At 46.0% G+C, this 19275-nt stretch overlaps 1 protein-coding gene across 6 annotated transcripts in view; it reads left to right on the forward strand.

Annotated features, from left to right (window-relative positions):
• Window positions 1-19275, forward strand: part of NR2C2 (nuclear receptor subfamily 2 group C member 2) — a 115176-nt gene that overhangs the window by 711 nt on the left and 95190 nt on the right. For 2 of the 6 annotated variants that reach the window (XR_003507853.1, XM_027523492.1), the window contains exon 2: window positions 15526-15609. The exons of 2 other annotated variants lie outside the window; for them this stretch is intronic. Coding sequence is in view for 2 of the 4 variants with exons in the window: in XM_027523492.1 (XP_027379293.1) it covers window positions 15550-15609 (60 nt within the window). In the remaining 2 variants the exon portion in view is untranslated. Of the gene's footprint in view, window positions 1-432; window positions 802-15525; window positions 15610-19275 lie in introns of those variants that run through there. 2 more of the 6 variants (XM_027523493.1, XM_027523494.1) reach the window with 2 other exon arrangements.

Raw genomic sequence — 19275 nt, forward strand, 5'->3', positions numbered from 1 at the left:
CCTCCTCCTCCTCCATCGCCTGCTCCTCCCAGAGCCCTCCTTCCCTCGCTCCCCAGCTCCTCTCCCCTCCGCTTCCCGTCCGCCGTTGGCGACCGCCGTGGCCCAACCGCCGTTTCTGTTTTTTTTCCCCCCCCTGAAGGGGAGGGTTGGAGGAAAGGGAGGAAGGCGGGTGTGCGAGTGCGACCTTATGAGTGACAGCTGAGGGGGTCAATTGGCGCCCAGATAGGAGGGACGGGGCCTCGCGGCCCCGCCCCCTGGGCCTCTGCTGATTGGGCTCTGCTGGCAGGGGGTGGTCCCCGCGTGGCGCGGGAGCCCTTGGCGGGGCGGGAGCAGAGACCCGGGCGCGGCGCGGGGGCCTGGGGGCGGGGCCTGAGGCCTGGGGGCGGGGCGCGGCCGGGGGCGCGTGGGACGCGCGGGGACGCGGCGAGGGCAGGGGCGCGTCCTCCGCCTGGAGCGGGTCCGGAATGAGTGCTGCTGAACAATAGTAATAAAAGTGATGAAGCATCCTGAACCCAGGGCCGTCGGCTCGTGGGATAGGGCGTTGTGGAAGCGACACCTCTTAGGGCTCCTGCCCGTGTTGTCGGCGCGGCTGCGGGCGAATCCCCTTCCTGAGGCTCAATTTCATCGACCCTAAAATGGGAGGATGGGCGTTCTTACCAGGCCGGACCTCCCTTCTCAGTTCGTGTGAGGTGCTCAACTCAGAAAATGGAGTCCAGGCTACTTTGCAAACCTCGAGTCCTGCAGAAGTGTTGTTATGGTTGAAAATGGAGTGTGGAGCCACCTGGAGTGGAAAGCTTACGGGTATGCAGGGCTTCAGAGAACAGAGGGGAATCCGGAGTATTGTCTTTTCATTCGTTGGTTAAATATGTATTCGATCAGCCCAGGGTCCTGGAATACATTCAGAGAACCAGGTAGACCAGGCCCCTGCTCTTCTAGAATTGGGGGTGGGAGTGAAGTGTTGCAGGCCTGAGAAAACTGCCATTGAGTGGTCAGGGAAGGCCTCTGTGAGAAGGTGATTGAATAGAAGAAACCAAGGAAGGAGTAGCGTGAGAGAGGGAAAAGTGCAGAGCCCCAGGAGGGAGGGCGTTTGGTGTGCAGTGAGGCTGGCCGCTAGTTCATTGCTCCATCGGTTCCCCCCTCTACCTCCGAGCTGCAGTCTGTGAAATATGATAAAGGTAATGGAGAAGAGTCATCAGCGAGAGTCAAGGAAAATAAAGCCATGTAATGCATAGCTGTTGAATACATGACTTGGTGGGAAAGCATCAGAAAATCACTTTACTTCCACATTAAAATCCTTTGTCATCCCTTCAATTCCTCAGATACTTGCTGAGCCCCACTATTACCCAGGTGCTAGATGAGTTAGACATTGGTGGGTGGCAAGTATATGATTGTAATTCCAGACACCTGCGTTCTGTCCTCTCCCTCCTCAGTGTATCTCTACGTACATACTTAGCCACAGATGTAGGCAGAAGCTAGGGTTGGGGTTAACAGTGCCAGGATTTACGAGCCCTGTGACTTTGGCTAAGTTAACTGTTTTGAGCCTCAGTGTCTTCATCTGAACAGTGAATAGAACTTTCCTTCTAGAATTCAGGATTAAATGAGTTAAATGTAAATAAGGAGCTTAGAAAAGTGTGTAGTAAGTGCTCACAGTTGGAGTTATTGTCATGAAGAACTAGCTGTCTGGAAAAGACATTAGATGGTTAAGTGAGGCAAACAGTGAAATTTTTAGACAATGTGGTGTAGGGCAAAACACTGGACTAGAACTCTGGGGAACTAATTTTGGCTCTTATGCTTTCAGCTGGTCACTTGGCATCCAGGCCAAAAGTGTATTTAGAAAGAGAAGTAGTGGGACTCATACTATTAACAAAACTGTGCAGTGCTTTACAATTTATAAAATTCTCTTACAGGCATTATGGTGCTCAAGCCCTACCAGGACATAATGCTAGAGGTCCTTTTCCTCCTCCCTATTTTCAAACGTTTCTAAGACTTTTCATCATTTTCTTATGCCTGTATTCCAAGCTCGTGCACGAAACACACCGGCCTGCTTTCAGCTTCCTTGAAGGGTTGGCTTACCTTTACCCCAGGCCCTTTCAGATGCTCTTCCCTCTTGCTTAAAACCCACATTTGCTGTTGCTCGCCCGTGCCGGCCCCCTCACCCCCCACCCAAGTCCTGCAGATGTCAGCATAAGCCTCACTTCCTTAGGGAGTCCCATTCTGATCCCCCATACCAGTCTAGATCAACTCCTTTTTCTTTACACTGTGTTCTTTTCCTTTATAACATTTCTCTCTGCATAATTACATTCCGTAAATGTGATCGTTTGACGGATACCTTTACCATCAGTAAGATTCCCTTTACCTTATGCGAGCAGGAATAATTTTGCACATCATTGTATTTCCAGCACTTAGCATAGTGGCTCAGTGACTGCTTGTTGAGTGATTGAATTGTTGATACTTTTGATATCTCTGATAAGCTGCTGCTCATTACTGGTGTGTTTTTATGTGGATTTGTTTAGCGGTTAAGAAGCAGTGTTGGCAGTAAAATAAGTATCTGTTACAGTATTTGGGTGAGTTAGGAAGTGGTTTCTCAGAGTGTGGCATTGTCTGCAGACATGGTGTGCATGCATCAGTCGTGTCCAACTTTTTGCGACCGTGTGGACTGTAGCCCACCAAGCTCCTCTGTCTGTGGAATTTTCCAGGCAGGAATACTGGAGTGGGTTGTGGTTTTCTATTCCAGGGGTTCTTCCCTATCCAGGGATTGAACCCATGTCTCTTGTCTCCTGAATTGGCAGGCAGATTCTTTACCCCTGTGCCACCTGGGAAGTCCATAATATGTGTAAGGAACCTGAGGGGAATCCTTTTTTACCCACCTAATGTGTTTGTTTATGGTTTTTTATTTTTTTGAGATAAATAGATAATTGTATCATAAGTAAACTGCATGTAAGTTAGTGCGAATGGAACTCTGCTGCTGCTGCTAAGTCGCTTCAGTCGAGTCCGACTCTGTGCGACTCCATAGACAGCAGCCCACCAGGCTCCCTCGTCCTTGGGATTCTCCAGGCAAGAACACTGGAGTGGGTTGCCATTTCCTCCTCCAATGCATGAAAGTGAAAAGTGAAAGTGAAGTCGCTCAGTCGTGTCCGACTCTTAGCGACCCCATGGACTGCGGTCTACCAGGCTCCTCCGTCCATGGGATTTTCCAGGCAAGAGTACTGGAGTGGGGTGCCATTGCCTTCTCCGAATGGAACTCTAGTAAACAGCGTATGTATTCTTGCCATTTACTTTAACTGGAGGATTAGAGCACAGTGTGATTTTTCTTGAAATAAAAAATGCTGGTCTTATTCTTATCACAGAGGATCAAAGGACAAAGAAGAAGACTTAGTGAGCTTGCAGAGAGTTGGCAATTCAGTCTTTGTAGCAATTAATTTAAAATAGTTACCTTTTCAAAGATGAATCATGCAATAGAGTTATTGAAAATCACCTTGTAATTGCTTTACCAACGTCACAAGCGCATTTGTCAGGTATATATCAAGCTTCTGCTTAAGAGTCTGGTAAATGGAACATTTCTGTTGACTTATTTTATATAATACAGATATTGCAAATGTTACAATATTTTTAGAACAGTCACCCTTTTATTCACTTATTTTTGGATTTTTTTTTTTCTGTCCTGTTTAAGAATTTTTTGGTATTATTTTTCAATCCAGCACTTTTGATCCTTGAACTCCTTAGGGTAACCAAAGAACTCATAGTTTAGTGGAAAAACTAACTATATCTGTGTGTGTGTGTGTGTGTATATATATGTATTATTAAATTATTTGTTGCTTTTGGCAGTTTTATTTACGGTGACCTTTAAGTTTTGTTGTCATAAACATGCCTTTCAGAAAGAGGAAAAACTTTGTGATAACCCCAGTTTATGAGGGCTTCTGGGAAGTTTTAGTGATTGTCTCCAGGAAGTCAAGTTACTCCTGTCTCTGGAACTTTAAGTGGGGAGATTCCCCGCATGTAAGATGGGGAGGCGGGGAGCCAGCACTGAGACTGGGGTCGGGACAGGGGCCTCTTGCTCCCTGGGCGGCACAGGGAGCACGGCGGTTGTGCCTGTGGCTCCTGAAGCCGTGGCACTGAGCGCTGGCCCGCATGTCTTGCTCCCTGAATGTCTCTGCATTTCCAGGACTCTCTCGGAATTTTTACCCTTGAGTCCTCTTTCTTTTGTGCCGTGTGCTCCTTTAGTCCCAGAGCATCCGTGGAGCAGATGCTAGTCCCCCTTAAACAGAACTGCATGGGAAAAACCTGGGAAGGATCCGTGCTACAGCTCATCAAGGCTAGCCTCCCACCTGCTGCAGAAGTCCTCTGTCGGAGGTTAGTTTCCTCTTCTCACTTTGTTGCTCGTTATAGGGAACTTACTGTAGACTTTTTTTCCTCCGGGTACGATTATCACCTTTAACCGAATCTGTCACGCATTGAGAAGATAGGCTCTTCCTTACCTGTTGCAGTTTCTCTTGCCTCAGCATACTCGGCCTGGGGGCTGAGATTCTCTGTGTGACCCAACCCTGCCATTCTCTCCCCATAGCCCTTGTCAGGGACAGCTGCTTCCTGCTTTCCATCCTTTCTTCAGGTATCCTGAGTGCTTGAGTGTAAGCAGCAGGGACTCTGTACCCAAAGCCAAGTCTCCCTGGGAACACTCAGCTAGTAAGTCACAGTGATGGTGGGAGAGTGGATAGAGGACTTGAAAGCCCAGATTAGGTCATTGGCTTAGGACACTCTTAGGGGACAGAAAGAGCAGCTTTCTATCCCAGCATCTGGGGTCTGGGAGCAGAGGGGTGGGAGGGAATTAGGATGGGAAAGGAAGAGACTGGTTCAGATACTCAAGTATCTTTCTGATTACCCACGGGCTCCAAGGAGCCTGTAATCATGACAGCCAGCCTGAGGCAAAGTGTGCTTTTTAGGGACAATAAAAATTACCTGCTTCACTGTAATAAGAGGCCTTGAAGTCCATAGTAGGAGGGCTTCCCTCATGGCTGTCAGTGGTAAAAAACTCGTCTGCCAGGCCAAGAAATGTGGGTTCAGTCCCTGATGGAGGAATTGGCAACCCACTCCATTTATTCTTGCCTGGGAAATCCCATGGACAGAGAAGCCTGGCAGACTACAGTCCATGGGTTGCAGAAGAGTTGAACGTGACTGAGTGACTAAATGACAACAAAAGTCCATAAAAGGAGGTGAAACCTTTTATCCTAATATTATGGACAAATAATGCTGAAGATTCTAATTCCTTGAAGTGTTAGTGAAGTCAGTAGGGAGGAATTTCATGCCAACGATAGAAGAGGCTATCATTCTCTCCTGCTTGGATTAGCGGAACGTGTGAGACAAGGTGTTGAGGCTTGGAAAACGGAGTGAGTGGTATCCGAAGAGCGGGGAGAGAAGTGAGAGGCTGCTGGGCCGGAGAGCAGATCTGAGGCGGCATGGTTTTCCTGGGCGACACCTGACGTTTTTTGTTCATGTTCTCCAGTAACCGCCTGCCTCTGTGTGCCAGGTAGGTCTCCACTGAGAAAGATAGCCGGCTGAGATTGGATGGCTCTTAGGAAGTTAATTCCATGAGGTTTCAGGATGTGTCTCCCCTGGTGGTGGTTATTATATAGTGTATCTGATTGTGTAGCATTTGTCGAACATTTTAGAAACGTCATTTGTAGTGCCCTCATTGCCTCTCATCCCCTGCTCCATCACTTTTGGAATAATGCATACTTCTACTAGGTTGATTAGGTGAATAAGCCTAGAATTATTGAAAAATCACCTTTTACCAAGGTTAAAAGCAGATGTCTCAAAGTGCATGTCAGCCTTTTGCTGAAAAGAATATGTTTATCAGTTCAGTCGCTCAGTCGTGTCTGACTCTTTGTAACCCCATGGACTGCAGCACACCAGGCCTCCCTGTCCATCACCAACTCCCAGAGCCCAGTCAAACTCATTCCATTGAGTCAGTGATGCCATGCAACCATCTCATCCTCTGTCATCCCCTTCTCCTCCCGCCCCCAATCTTTCCCAGCTTCAGGGTCTTTTCCAGTGAGTCAGCTCTTCACATCAGGTGGCTGAAGTATTGGAGTTTCAGCTTCAACATCAGTCCTTCCAGTGAATACTCAAGACTCATCTCCTTTAGGATGGACTGGTTTGATCTCCTTGCTGTCCAAGGGACTCTCAAGAGTCTTCTCCAACACCACAGTTCAAAAGCATCAATTTTCAGCACTCAGCTTTCTTTAGGGTCCAACTCTTACATCCATACACGACTACTGGAAAAACCATAGCTTTGACTAGATGGACCTTGGTCAGCAAAGTAATGTCTCTGCTTTTGAATGTGCTGTCTAGGTTGGTCATAACTTTTCTTCCAAGGAGCAAGCGTCTTTTAATTTCATGGCTGCAGTCACCATCTGCAGTGATTTTGGAGCCCCCCAAAACAGTCTGACACTGTTTCCACTGTTTGCCCATCTATTTGCCATGAGGTGATGGGAACAGATGCCGTGATCTTCGTTTTCTGAATGTTGAGCTTGAAGCCAACTTTTTCACTCTCCTCTTTGACTTTCATCAAGAGGCTCTTTAGTTCCTCTTTGCTTTCTGCTGTAAGGGTGGTGTCATCTGCATATCTGAGGTTATTGATATTTCTCCCGGCAATCTTGATTCCAGCTTGTGCCTCATCCCGCCCAGCGTTTCTCATGATGTGCTCTGCATATAAGTTAAATAAGCAGGGTGACAATATACAGCCTTGACGTACCCCTTTCCTGACTTGGAACCAGTCTGTTGTTCTGTGTCCAGTTCTAATGGTTGCTTCTTGACCTGCATACAGATGTCTCAGGAGGCAGGTCAAGTGGTCTGGTATTCCCATCTCTTTCAGAATTATCCACAGTTTGTTGTGATCCACACAGTCAAAGGCTTTACAGTACAGATTTTTTAAAACTTAACTTTTTTAAGAATGTATTATTTTTGGCTGCACTGAGTCTTTGTTCCTGTGCATGGGCTTTCTCTAATCACAGCGAGGTGAGGCCACTCTCTGGGTATGTGGCCTTGTCCTCCCAGCGGCTTCTCTGGCTAGGGAGCGCGGGCTCCAGGCGCACAGGCTTCAGCAGTCGCAGCTACCAGGCCCTGGAGTGCCGGCTCAGTAGTTGGGGCACTTGGCTCAGTTGCCGCGCAGCATGTGGGGTCTTCCCGTGCTCAGGATCAAACCCATGTCCGCTGCACTGGCAGGCAGATTCTCAACAGTGGCCGTCAGGGAAGTTCTAAATGTATAACATGGCTCTTTTCTGAAGAGATAAAAGATAGTTTTTTAAAGTAGGAAAATTTTCAAGTGAAGAAAAGATAGCATTGCATTAGAAGGCACATATGGATCTTCCTTGATTTATGATGGGGTTATTCATAAGTTGAAAATATACATAAAAGTGCGCTGCTCCTAAGTCGCTTCAGTCGTGTCCGACTCTGTGTGACCCCATAGACGGCAGCCCACCAGGCTCCTCTGTCCATGGGATTTTCCAGGCAAGAACACTGGAGTGGGGTGCCATTAAAAATGCGCATGATACACCTAACCTACCAAAGACCGAAGCTTACCTTGTTTACCTTAAATATGCTCAGAACACTGACACTAGCCTGCAGTTGGGCAAAATCGTGTAATGGAAGTCTATTTTATAATTATTGAATATGTCCAGTAATTCATTGACTACTATATTGAAAGTGAGAAACAGAATAATTTTAGCAGTTTAATTGTTTAACTGTAACAGTAATGATTGTAACAGTAGATCATGTGACTGACTGGGAGGTAGCCAGATGCCACTGCCCGGCATCATGAGAGGATCATAAATGTATACTGCTAGCCTGGGAAGAGTTCAGAATTCACAAACAGAAGTGCAGTTTCTACTGAATGCATATCCCTTTCACACCATAGTAAAGTTGGAAAATCATGTTATACCACCTTAAGCTCTGGGCAGGAATGCTCAGAGGAATGCCAGTCATTAGCACTCCAAACTAGAAATAATCTAAATGCTCATCGGCTGTAGAATGGATAAGTAAGTAGTGCCACAGTCATGTGCTGGAACACTGCACAGGAGTGAAAATGCACTCGCTGCTCATGGTTATCACAACTGTGAGCAGAGAAGCCAGAGCCAGGAAAACTGTACTAACATACAGCTGAGAAACAAGCAGAAGGAATCCCTGAGCGTGGAAGGCAGGGCAGCAGGGGAGAGGCGGCCCTGAGGGGCGTCGGGGGGCTTCCAGGTGCCGGTGGCGCTCTGAGGGGGTGCGGTTTGTGTGTGTGTGTTCACTGAGTGAAAATGCATGGAGCTGCTTCATTATGATTTGTGTGCAGTTTTGTATCTGCATGTTAGGCTTCAGTAGAAAAATTTTTACGTTAAAGATTGTAAAATTATCCTTGTTATTTTTAATCAGTATGATTATTATGTTGGTAAAATTTATAAGGCGAAAGTGTGTTCAAGTTCCAAAGGAACTGTCGTGTTGCTGTCTGGGTGGAGCTAGGTCAGAAATTTCTGTAATACTGAAACGTCAATCACATGTTTAGGAATCAGTGTTAGCGTTAGTCGCTCAGTCATGCCCGACTCTTTGCGACCCATGGACTGCAGCCCACCAGGCTCCTCTGTCCATGAGGTTTTCCAGGCAAGGATACTGGAGTGGGTTGCCATTTCCTTCTCCTGGGGATCTTCCCAACCCAGGGATCGAACCTGGGTCTCCTGCACTGCAGGCAGATTCTTTACTGACTGAGCTACAAGGGAAGCCCTGTTTCAGAATTAGTGGTTTTATACGTAAGTTACTAGAGATCCAGCATGCTGATGTAAGCCGTTTGTTCCTTTGGATGACTAGCTGGTCTCCTGTCACTCTTTATAATTCTCTTCTGTTGACTTTGTCTTTCAGGAAACTATTTTGAAGGGCAGTCTGGTGCAGAAGGAAGGCTGTGGTTTTAGAGTCAGAGAAGCCTGAGTTAGAACCCCAGGTACATTTTTTCCAACTAGGTGGCTTGGAACAAGTTGAGTAAACTGAGGCTCCTTTTTTCCCCCCTGTCTGCATTGCTGGAGCTAATGTTGCACCTACTCAGAAGGAATGGATTTAAGGATTAAATGCTGCCTACTGTGACTTCACTTTCACTTTCATGCATTGGAGAAGGAAGTGGCACCCCACTCCAGCACTCTTGCCTGGAGAATCCCAGGGACGGGGGAGCCTGGTGGGCTGCCGTCTGTGGGGTCGTACAGAGTCGGACACGACTGAATCGACTTAGCAGCAGCAGCAGTGATATCAGGCACGTAGTAGGTGCTCCGAAAAGCTGTCGTGCTTTCCTCCCGTCTCTCGCTGGGCCACACTCATAGAAACCGGGAGCGTGCGTTTCGTCCTTGCCGTTGGGCCCTTGGTAGACTGAGGAGAGCCCCCGCAGTGAGCAGTGCGTCTCAGGACAGGTCTCCACATGGAGACCCGCGGCGTTGCTCTGGTCGCTGGGACTCCACAGAGAGCCGCTCCTCTTCCCCGCTAGCCTCTGCTCACCCGCCTCCCCAGCCCCCACGCACCTCCACTGTCCTTTCCTGGACCCCAGACTTGTTACAGGGAAGAAGCAAGTTTCCTGTGGGCACAGGAAATCACCTGGCCCCAAAGCTAAGTCATCTTTGAGTCTCTCTCTGACGACAGGCTGTGTACCTCAGCTTGGCCCGATGGTGTTCTCGTAGCATCTTCCGTGCCGATGCGCACTCACCGAATCTGTCACCTGATCTGTGTCTTGCCTTCAGGTCGATCTGTGGTTTCAAGTCTTGAGCTGTGTATTTCTCATTTTTTAAGTTCTCAGGTGTTTTATATTAATATTTTCGTTTTTATTTTCTCAGTACAAAGAGACTTCTGACAGTCATAGCATAATAATACTTACACTGAATACCTTGTTGTCTGTCTAGAAGTCCTGTTGTTGTTGTTGAGTCAGTCAGTCGTGTCCGACTCTTGCGACCCCATGGACTGTAGCCCATCAGGCTCCTCTGCCCTTGGGATTTCCCAGGCAAGAAGTTCTATACGCGGTAGTATTTTGCGAATAGTTGTTGGTGTTGGTTTATTTTCAAATGTTTTTGAGATTTATCCTAATTCAGCCCTTTCATTTCTCAGATGTGCAGTTTAATAGGGTGAATTATAAATATTGTATGAGCACATAATACATATACATATGTAGTTAAATTTCATGTGGCTCTTATGTCAAAATAAGGGGCCTATCCCCGATTATAATATGCGTTTGGATACAGTTTGTCGCTGCTTTCTCGCGGCTTTGGGATTGGTGCTGGCAGTAGCGCCATGCACCGCACGCCTGCTGTGTGCCTGGCACAGTGCCAGGCCCTTTATATATGTGTTAAGACCTCTTCTTCATGATAATCTCATGCAGTCCAGTATCAGAGAGACCAGCTTAGAAGCCTGCCAGGGCCTCTGAACCCAGTATATTTGTTTAGATGAGGAAATATCAAGGCAGTAAATCTTTAATGTTATGTAATTTTGGGCCACATACTGTATAAATAAGGATGATGTGAATCGGTTCTTTGTGAAGGGGAAGGCAGGCTGACCCATTCCTGTCAGTGAAGACAGAGTTTCCTTGTCCCACGACGTGTTTATTGTCATTTGAGACATCGGCCTCTCAGCCTGCTCCTGGGGAGAGCATGGCCGGGCTGTTCTCCAGCTCCCTGGGGTTCGGGTGTTCCCAGGCTGAGCCCCGCTCTCGCTGCAGTGGGATCTGCAGCCCCCCGCTGAAAGCAAAGACACCCTGGTTGCAAAGTTTGGTCAGCTGGATGCTTTCTGTAAATCTGGAAGAGTTGGTTAAAGTCACTGCTGTGTCCTCTTTGTTGTTGTTAAGAGTGATACCAATCTACTTGTATTTGAAGGAATTTGTGTTCTAAAACTTCCTGCCACAGAAGGCCAAGCAATGGTAATTTTACTTCTGCCCTTCTGTGGTCTCTATGATGGTTTTATGTGCTGCGCCCTGTTGCCGTTTGTGTGCTGAAAAGACATGCTAGTTCAGGTTAAGACTGTATCCCTAGTCTTTGTTGCCACCACTTTCTAACTGGCCTTCTGTAGACCGTTTTCTGTCACCTCCTCACTGTCCCCCGAAGGATTTTTTTTTTTTGGAAGAGCCAGATATGACCACTTTGTTTGTTTCTCTGCCAGACCGCTGGCAGCTCTTGTTGTCTTCAGTGTCTGCCCCTCTCCTTGGCCGCTCCAGCCGTCTCCCCCAGGTTGCCTGCTGGCCCTCGACCCTGCTGTCCTCCTCTGGTCTGCCGGTCTGTCTGAGCTCTGCTTAGAACTCTCTCCCACCCGCCCTGTGTTGGTTTGCTCCGTTCCACTTCCCTTCAAGACCAGTCCACAGGCTTCTCTCCTGTGAAACTGTCATCTCTTCTTCCTTTGAACTGTAGCATTTACCTTGCTCAGCTCTTACTGGTTTCCTTCATAAGTTCTTCAAGGACAAGGACTTTCTCCTTTATTTCTTTTTGTTACTCATGCTCAGCAGTCAACTTGTTGCCTAGTTATTTTAAAAGGATGGATGGTAGTTGAACTTGGTTAGTTTAAAACCACCATAGGAAAGTATTCCATAGTAGGTAGGTTTTATTGTTGTTTAACTTAGGGTACGTGGTTTTCTGCTCTTTGGTTAATTAGGAAAGGGGAGGGTGCGGTGCTCCAGGGTTAGAAGCTGAGCGGGTGAGCGCCAGCCTTTGAAGCCCTGTGCTTCTGAACCGAGAGCTGCGTTAGTGTCCTGCCCACGGTGCTGGTAAGTGCAGGGCCTGGGCTGCAGTGACCACGCAGCGAGTGTCAGTTACTTCAGCATGGCGCTGCTTCCCTCTGCCAGCAAGGCTGTTGTCAAGGGCTTTGTCTAGTTTGTAGTATCTAAACAGTAGTGTTTTCTGTTTTGTTTTTCAGATTTCAAATGCAGAATTATGTTGTACTAGTGATTATGGCTTTTCAAACTACATGTGGACATAACCCACTGTTCCCCAGAGCCGCTGTTTCTTGAAAGACATCCCCTAATTGATAACCATCTCCCAATACCCTTTGCAAGGCTTTGCCCTTCCCTGTGTCCCAGGGGCCACCTGTGGCTGGGGTAGCCAGGAAAACAAGCCCTGAGGGGAGCCTGACCCCCTGACATTGTCTTTTTTCTCTAGGGCATTTAAGTCAAAGGTTCCCCCTCACTTTCTGATGTCACTAGAGGATGCTGCTTTACTTATTTCTCACTACACTGTGATGCCTGCAAGAAGCAGCCTCTGTCTTCTTTGGTTTATACCTGAGAATAAGATGCGGTTTGCAGCTTAACATGTTTTTTCAAATATGATGAAATGGAATATGTTTTTAAAAATTTCTCTGTCTCCTACCTGGTCTCACTGGATTTAAATCAGTGTTGGAAGCACTTTTCATAGTTTTAGTCTCTCTCATATTCTGTTAGTCTCTGCTTGCTTTTCCAGAGGTCCACATTCGTCCTTGTTCATTTGTAAGCATTTCCTAAGCTGCCTTTGTTGATGCCTGTAGCTTCTTTGGTGGCCGAAAACTAACAGATCAAGAATTAAAAGACATAGAGTATTGGGGTGGCCAGAAAGTTTATTCCGGTTTTCCCACAGCACCTTATGGGAAAAACTCAAACGAACTTTTTGGTCAATCCAATATATAAAGGAAGGTTGTTGCTCTGGGTATTGAGTGTTTGCTTTTGACCAAGAGGTTGGCATGGAAGGGAGAGCTAGGGGGAGGGGTGCCTGCCCCAACAGAGAGCAAGCCTGAGCTGTAAAGGGTAGTGTCAGATGATGAAGTAGACAGAGGAAGGCAGGACAGGTGTGCGGTAGAGCAGAGAACCGCGAATCACATCCTCAGGGAAGCTCGAGCTGTCATTGCAGACAAGTGAGGAAAGCTTAGACTGTTCCATGAATGGGGTTGAAAATTGATCATCCGTATTTGAAGAAAATTCATTGGGCCTTTTGTCTACCTCTGACTCAAGAGTTAATTTGCAGATGGATTGAGAACTTAAATGTGAGAGTCGTAAACATATTAAAAGTAGGCTTTTGATTTTGGGGTAGGACAGAATTTTCATAAATAAAGGTACAAACTGTAAAGAAAAAAAAAAAATTCAGCCTTATGAAACTTAAGAACTTCCTTTCGTCGAAAGACACCATGAAGAAAGCAAGCAGATGAGCTGAAGAGTAGAAGATATTTATCATTTATATAATCAACAGAGGATTAATATGCAGAATGATTGGCTTTTCTGAACTTAACAGCTAACTGCTACTTCTCTGAGACCTAATGTCTGTAATCACCAGTCATTAGCAGGATCTTGGGACCCCTAAGCCTAATCTGAGGTTGGTGAGTCCTGCAGACTTGGTGTTAAAGTGAGTCACTGCAGAAAGGTTTCTGAGTTACTATCAGACAGTCACCTGTAAAATCCTTTTCACTTCATATGTCGGAGGGTCAGGCACCTCTTTTAGGGACACCTGGTAGAAAGGTATGCCTTTCTAATACTTTATTATTTCTCTACTCTAATACTCAATGGTATTTCCCTAACACTGTTTTTTAATACTCAAGTTCATGGACTTCTTGTATCAAAACGCACTTGCCAGCAACACAAACGCTAGTAACACCTCAGAGCGCTGCAGTCACCGCTGCGTGTTTGGACCTTATTTCTTAATGTAGTATGTCTGTTTAGATTTTATTTCTTAATGTAGTGTATCTGTTTGCTATCTTTATCCATCTGATTCCTTAGCTCTTATTTATGGTTTTGAGGAAAAAAGATTAGAGCTCTAGACTTCCCACATATAGTAGTGGGCTTCTTATCAAGTTGATTTCTGGTACGTGTGAAGTCTTTTTTCTTTTTTCCTCTGTCTCTTACTAGTTTGAACCAGACTGTAATAGGGGAAGAGACAAGAGTGTTTCTCAAAGCTTTTTCTTGTAGAAACAAAGAGGAGTAAACAAATGTTAAAATCCTTGGCTAGTTATTAAAAGAATAAACAATCAGAAACACTTCCTCCCTCATCTTGGACCTGATCTTGTTCTATGAAGACAATCCACTGAGACTGGTGACCTGGGGTCATTGTCAAGGTTGGTGTAATACCTGCTCTTAGAGGACAGTGATCCTTGAAGTCAGGGGCCATTCTTCTCTTTGTCTGTCATGGTTTCATTCTCCATTTCTCTCTCATTTTGGTAAGAAAATAATCTGAAGGGGAATTAGTGATAATAGAAATGGTGGCTGTCTAATAGTGGATAGAATAATATAGGTTACCAGAGTGAAAAAGTTCTATAGACATCAGTGCTTAAAGTAACACTTTAGGTGAGAACTATGGAAAGTGTTCTGTAAAATTGCATTGCAGAATATTCAGTGCCTGAGGAGTGGCCAGGCACACGGACTGTATGTGCATTTTGTGTACTACACACTCGATTGGACCATATAGATTTTATGTGTGAATGCTGAGAGTAAGTCACACAGGAGCTTTAAATTCCTGTTAACCATGGGTCTGTGCAGTCAGTAATGAAGTCTGCCTTGTCCAGAAAGTGGGTCCAAAGTGGAGTCCCTTTATCCTAGGTTCACTGTGGCAGAGTTATTGGAAAGGGTTTAGGGACTACTCAGGGTTTCCTTGATGGCCCAGAGGGTAATGAATCCACCCGCAGAGCAGGAGGTCCCCTGGAGAAGGGAATGGCTACTTATTCCAGTATTCTGGCCTGGAGAATCCCATGGATAGAGGAGCCTGGCGGGCTACAGTCCGAGGGGTCGCAAAGAGTCGGACACGACTGGGTAGCCGACACGTAGAGACCCCTCGGGAGCGTTGCTGCATGACCGGAAGAGACCAGGGGTCAAGTGTCATCAAGGTGCCTGCACTCCAGTGCTCCTGACCCAGGAGACCAGCACCGTGTCGGCTCTTTAGACGATCTTCCTCAATTTTGAGGCAAATGGTGGCATAATTTTTCTAGTAACATAAAGCTGAATTATTTGTGTTTCTAATTTAATGAGGACTTAAAAGTATAAATTGATAAATTAATGGGTACCATGTTCTTAGCCCCCTTCAGTAATGTCGTCTCCTTACTGCTTTTGTTACTGTTTGCTTTTTAACTCCTGAGTGAGGTGTGTTAGCACCCGGCAGGGCTTTGCTTCTTGCTTGGTCACTAGTAATGGAAGCGTAGTTGCCGACAGCAGTCTAGTGCTCTGTCTGGAAGTCGACCTTAACAGCTTTCTCAGAGAGCCACCTTCGCATTCAGCACGCTGTGACACAGGCCATCCACAGAGATGGCGGTGCTTCCCACCTGCCTGAGAGGTGAACCAGGCTGTTACAACCCAAGAGACCTGGTAAAGTTCCAAATTGATTTTCGTGTTTACCAGGGGGAAGTCTTGTCCCCAAACTGAAGTGTTTCTACTAATCAGTATTGGTACCTGTGATTGAAGAAGCTGCTTAGCTTGTGGTCTGAGGACAAAATCTGTGCCAGACAGTACCAAAGGAGAATTTTATTACTGATGTTTTTCAAGGAGGCTGGTTTCTGCCCACCTGATGGAAGTCGCTGCCTCTTTCCAAACAGGTTCTCTAATGGTCTTGCTTCACCATGGCTACAAGTGCGGAGGGGCTGGTGCAGCACAGAGTGGGGGCCCGGCAGGTGGCTGAGGTGAGTGACGGCGGCCGGCTTGCCAGTTGGCACTCCTGCTCTTCCAGCAGAGGTACATCAGTGTGCGCCGCCCTGTAAAACCGTCCCGATGAAGGCAGCGTGCGGGCCAAATCCAGAGCAGGGTGCTGCCTTTGAAGACAGTTAAAACCACAGAAACGTTGACTCTTCAAGTTCCTTGGCGTGAATAGGGTGGCCTAGCTGCATACAATATGGTGACTTTAAAGATTTTACCTTGAACAAAAGCTCAAAAAGTTTGATGCTTGTCAGGCTTGTGAAAGTATAATTTCAAGTCCCAGGCTCTTAGTTTCTTGCACATTTAATACTCTTAATACTGTGTGTGGTGGGGAGTGGATTCTGTGCAGTCCACAGTCATTGTTGACCTTCTTCCCTGTCCTGGGAGTTTTGCTAAGTTGCTCAGTGGTAATGAATCCGCCTGCCAGTGCAGGAGACTCCTGAGTCGGGAAGATCCCTGGGGAAGGAAATGACAACCCACTCCAGTATTCTTGCCTGGGAAATGCCATGGACAGAGGAGCCTGGTGAGGTACAGGCCATGGGGTCGCAAAGAGTCGGACACGACTTAGCAACTAAACAAGAAATATGGAGGTGAATAAGCCATTAGTCGTACCTTTAGTGTTCTTGGGGTCTGGTTAAGGAGTAATTACAGAGTGGTGAGACGTAGAACTCCATGCGTGGAGGGTAGTCCTGGAGGCTGTCTTGCACTGCGAGTCATCGTTTGTTAGGCCCCAGGAGGCAGGGCTGGAACCTGGCAGGTGCTGACGGGGCTTCTTAAGTCAGAAACCTGTGCAAAGACAGGGCAGAGACCGAAGTCCCTCGGTCTAGGCAGGCAGCCCGAGGTGTCCAGGAGGGAAGTAAGGCCAGGTCGTCTCCCTCTGTGCTAGCCCTCCACAAGGGCTTCAGTCCTCAGCAACCTTCTGAGCTTGATACGATCACTGAACATGAAGGTGAGGAAACCAAGGCTCAAAGAAGTGATCGGCCAAGGGCACGCTGGCCCTGTTGTGTTTCACTTCTTCCAAAGCTCCTCGTCTAAACCGTGCTTCGTGCTGCAAAGAGGAGCCATTAGAAGGATTCACAGTTGTGTTTTGAGCCACTAATCATATTCCTAGAGTGAAGAAGCAGGTTTACCGAAGAGTGGACATTTAAAGGAAGGATTTTTTAAAATAAAAAATAAGTACACACATGCCAGCTTAAATCAGTAAAAATGGTGAGCAGATTTTTCAGATTTTCGATAAACCATTAATTTTAAGGCGACAGTATAATCATCCCTCTCACCCAGCAAATCATCAGTTCAGTGCAGTCGCTCAGTCATGTCCGACTCTTGGTGACCCCGTGGACTGCAGCACACCAGGCTTCCCTGCCCATCACCCACTCTCAGAGCTTGCTCAAACTCATGTCCATCAAGTCCGTGATGCCATCCAACCATCTCATCCTCTGTCACCCGCTTCTCCTCCTGCCTTCAACCTTTCCCAGCATCAGGTTCTTTTCTAATGAGGTGGCTTTTACATCAGGTGGCCAAAGTATTGGAGCTTCAGCAAATCATGATTAAGTCATGTCTTTAACCATCAACAGATCATGGTTAGTGTTAACTGAAGATGAAAGCAGATAGATTTCACAGATTTTTCAATATTACATTTTTTAAAGAGCTACAGAGCTGTGAAAACATCAGGGTTAAAATGCTTGTGTTTATTTATTGCATTAGTTTGTGATAGGAACAGTTATCTTGAAAATCATTGTTGGCTTTTCAAATATTTAGGGTTATTTTGCATTTAATACAGTTTCCAGCTGACACAGACTTGGAGCCTAGTATATGGATCACTGCCTTAAGAAGTCATCATTACGTCTTATGGGTTTATTTAGTTACATATAGTACTGACCTATAGTAACTTAAAGGATAATATAAGCTTTCTGTATGTATTCAGAAAATTTACTAGCTGAAATTTTCTGTCAGATGCCTTATTTCCATGAGGAAATGGAATTTCATGTATAATAGTGCAACTATTGATTCCCATGGCAAAAAGTACATTTTGTGGAGACTTCCACAACAATAGGCATTGTTAATTTGAAGAACAAAAGCAATCTTCCTATTTAAACTATTCCCTATATTTCCATGATTATTTTGAAATTTTAAGCTTAATGACTTAAACTATTAACATACAGTAACTGTATTACATTAGGTTAGCCAAATGTAAGAGAAGCTGCAGGTCATCATTTTGTTGCTAAACAGTAATTGAGTGGGAATAAATTTTTTCAGTTCGGGGTTAATAGCAGTCAGCTTGGGATAGTTGTTCATTCATTCAGCAGACGGTGAAGGACCCCTTCCCTGCCTGTTTGCCAGAAGCCCACGCCAGTGAGTAACAGGCCTGGGGATCTGCTCCCCAGAGCTCTATTGTAGGGATGCGGCATGAGACAGGCTGCCCTGGAGGGTGGGCTCTCCCGGGATCAGAAAGATGCGGGTTCAAACCCAGGCCCTGCCCCTTGCCGTCTGTGGCTGCGTGTGCCTCGGTTCCTTATCTAGAAAACGGGAGGAGGAACAGTGCCTGTCATCTTGTGGGCTTGTTGTGAGAGGTCATTGAAATAAAAACATGTAGGAAACTTTAACAGGTCCCTCCCTAGTGGCTCAGATGGTAAAGAAGCAGCCTAAAATGTGGGAGACCTGGGTTTGATCCCTTTGTTGAGAAGATCCCCTGGAGAAGGGAATGGCAACCCACTCTAGTATTGTTGCCTGGAGAATTTCAGTTTCATGGACAGAAGAACCTGGTGGGCTATGGTCTGTGGGATTGCAAAGAACTGGACACAACTGAGCAACTAACAATTTCTTCTTTCTTTTTTGCTTTTGCCATATGAATGAGTATAGCAACATCGTCACTTGTGTACATGATTTTTTTCCCAAGTACTCAGAGCAATCTTTTTTTGCTATAGACCAGAGAAATCACATTACCAAAATAAACTGGGAAAAATGGATCATACAAAATAACAACTTGATGTACTATAATGTATTCAGGTTTTTTCAGTTATTCAGAGAGTTTAATACAGTGGTCAGGAGTATAGACTCTGGAAAAATTGCCTGGTTAAAATCCTGGCCCTGCTGCTTACAAACTGTGTGACCTATTTTTTGGAATTGTTTATAAAGAATTGCTAATTCTTTAAATGTCTGGTAGAATTCGGTATTGAAGCCGTGTGGGCTTGGGGGTTTTTTTTTTGCAGGTAGTTTTTAGTTCCTCATTTAGTCTCGTCACTAGTTCTAGTTCTATTCGTATTGTCTTTTTTTCTTGAGTCAGTTTCAGGAGTTTGTGTCTTTTTTGAGGAAAAAAAGGTTGGTTAATAGGTATTGGAGAGGGCGTGGAGAGGTTGGAAACCTGTGTTGTTGGTCATAATGTCAAATAGTGCAGCCACTTTGGAAAATAGCTTGGCAGCCCTTCAGAAGGTGGGCATGACGTTACCATATGGCCCAGCAGCTCCACTCCAAGCTGCACACCCAGAAGAGATGGAGCAAAAACTGGCTCACCAGTGTGTACAGTAGTGTTCAAAATAGGCAAAAGGCAGAAGCAGCTACATGTTCAACAACTGATAATGAATAACAAAAAGTGGTATATCTAGACCATAGAGTATTACTGAACTATAAAAAGGAATGAGTTACTGATAACATGC

Source organism: Bos indicus x Bos taurus, chromosome 22 (assembly GCF_003369695.1).
Source record: "Bos indicus x Bos taurus breed Angus x Brahman F1 hybrid chromosome 22, Bos_hybrid_MaternalHap_v2.0, whole genome shotgun sequence".
Taxonomy (NCBI): Eukaryota; Metazoa; Chordata; class Mammalia; order Artiodactyla; family Bovidae; genus Bos; species Bos indicus x Bos taurus.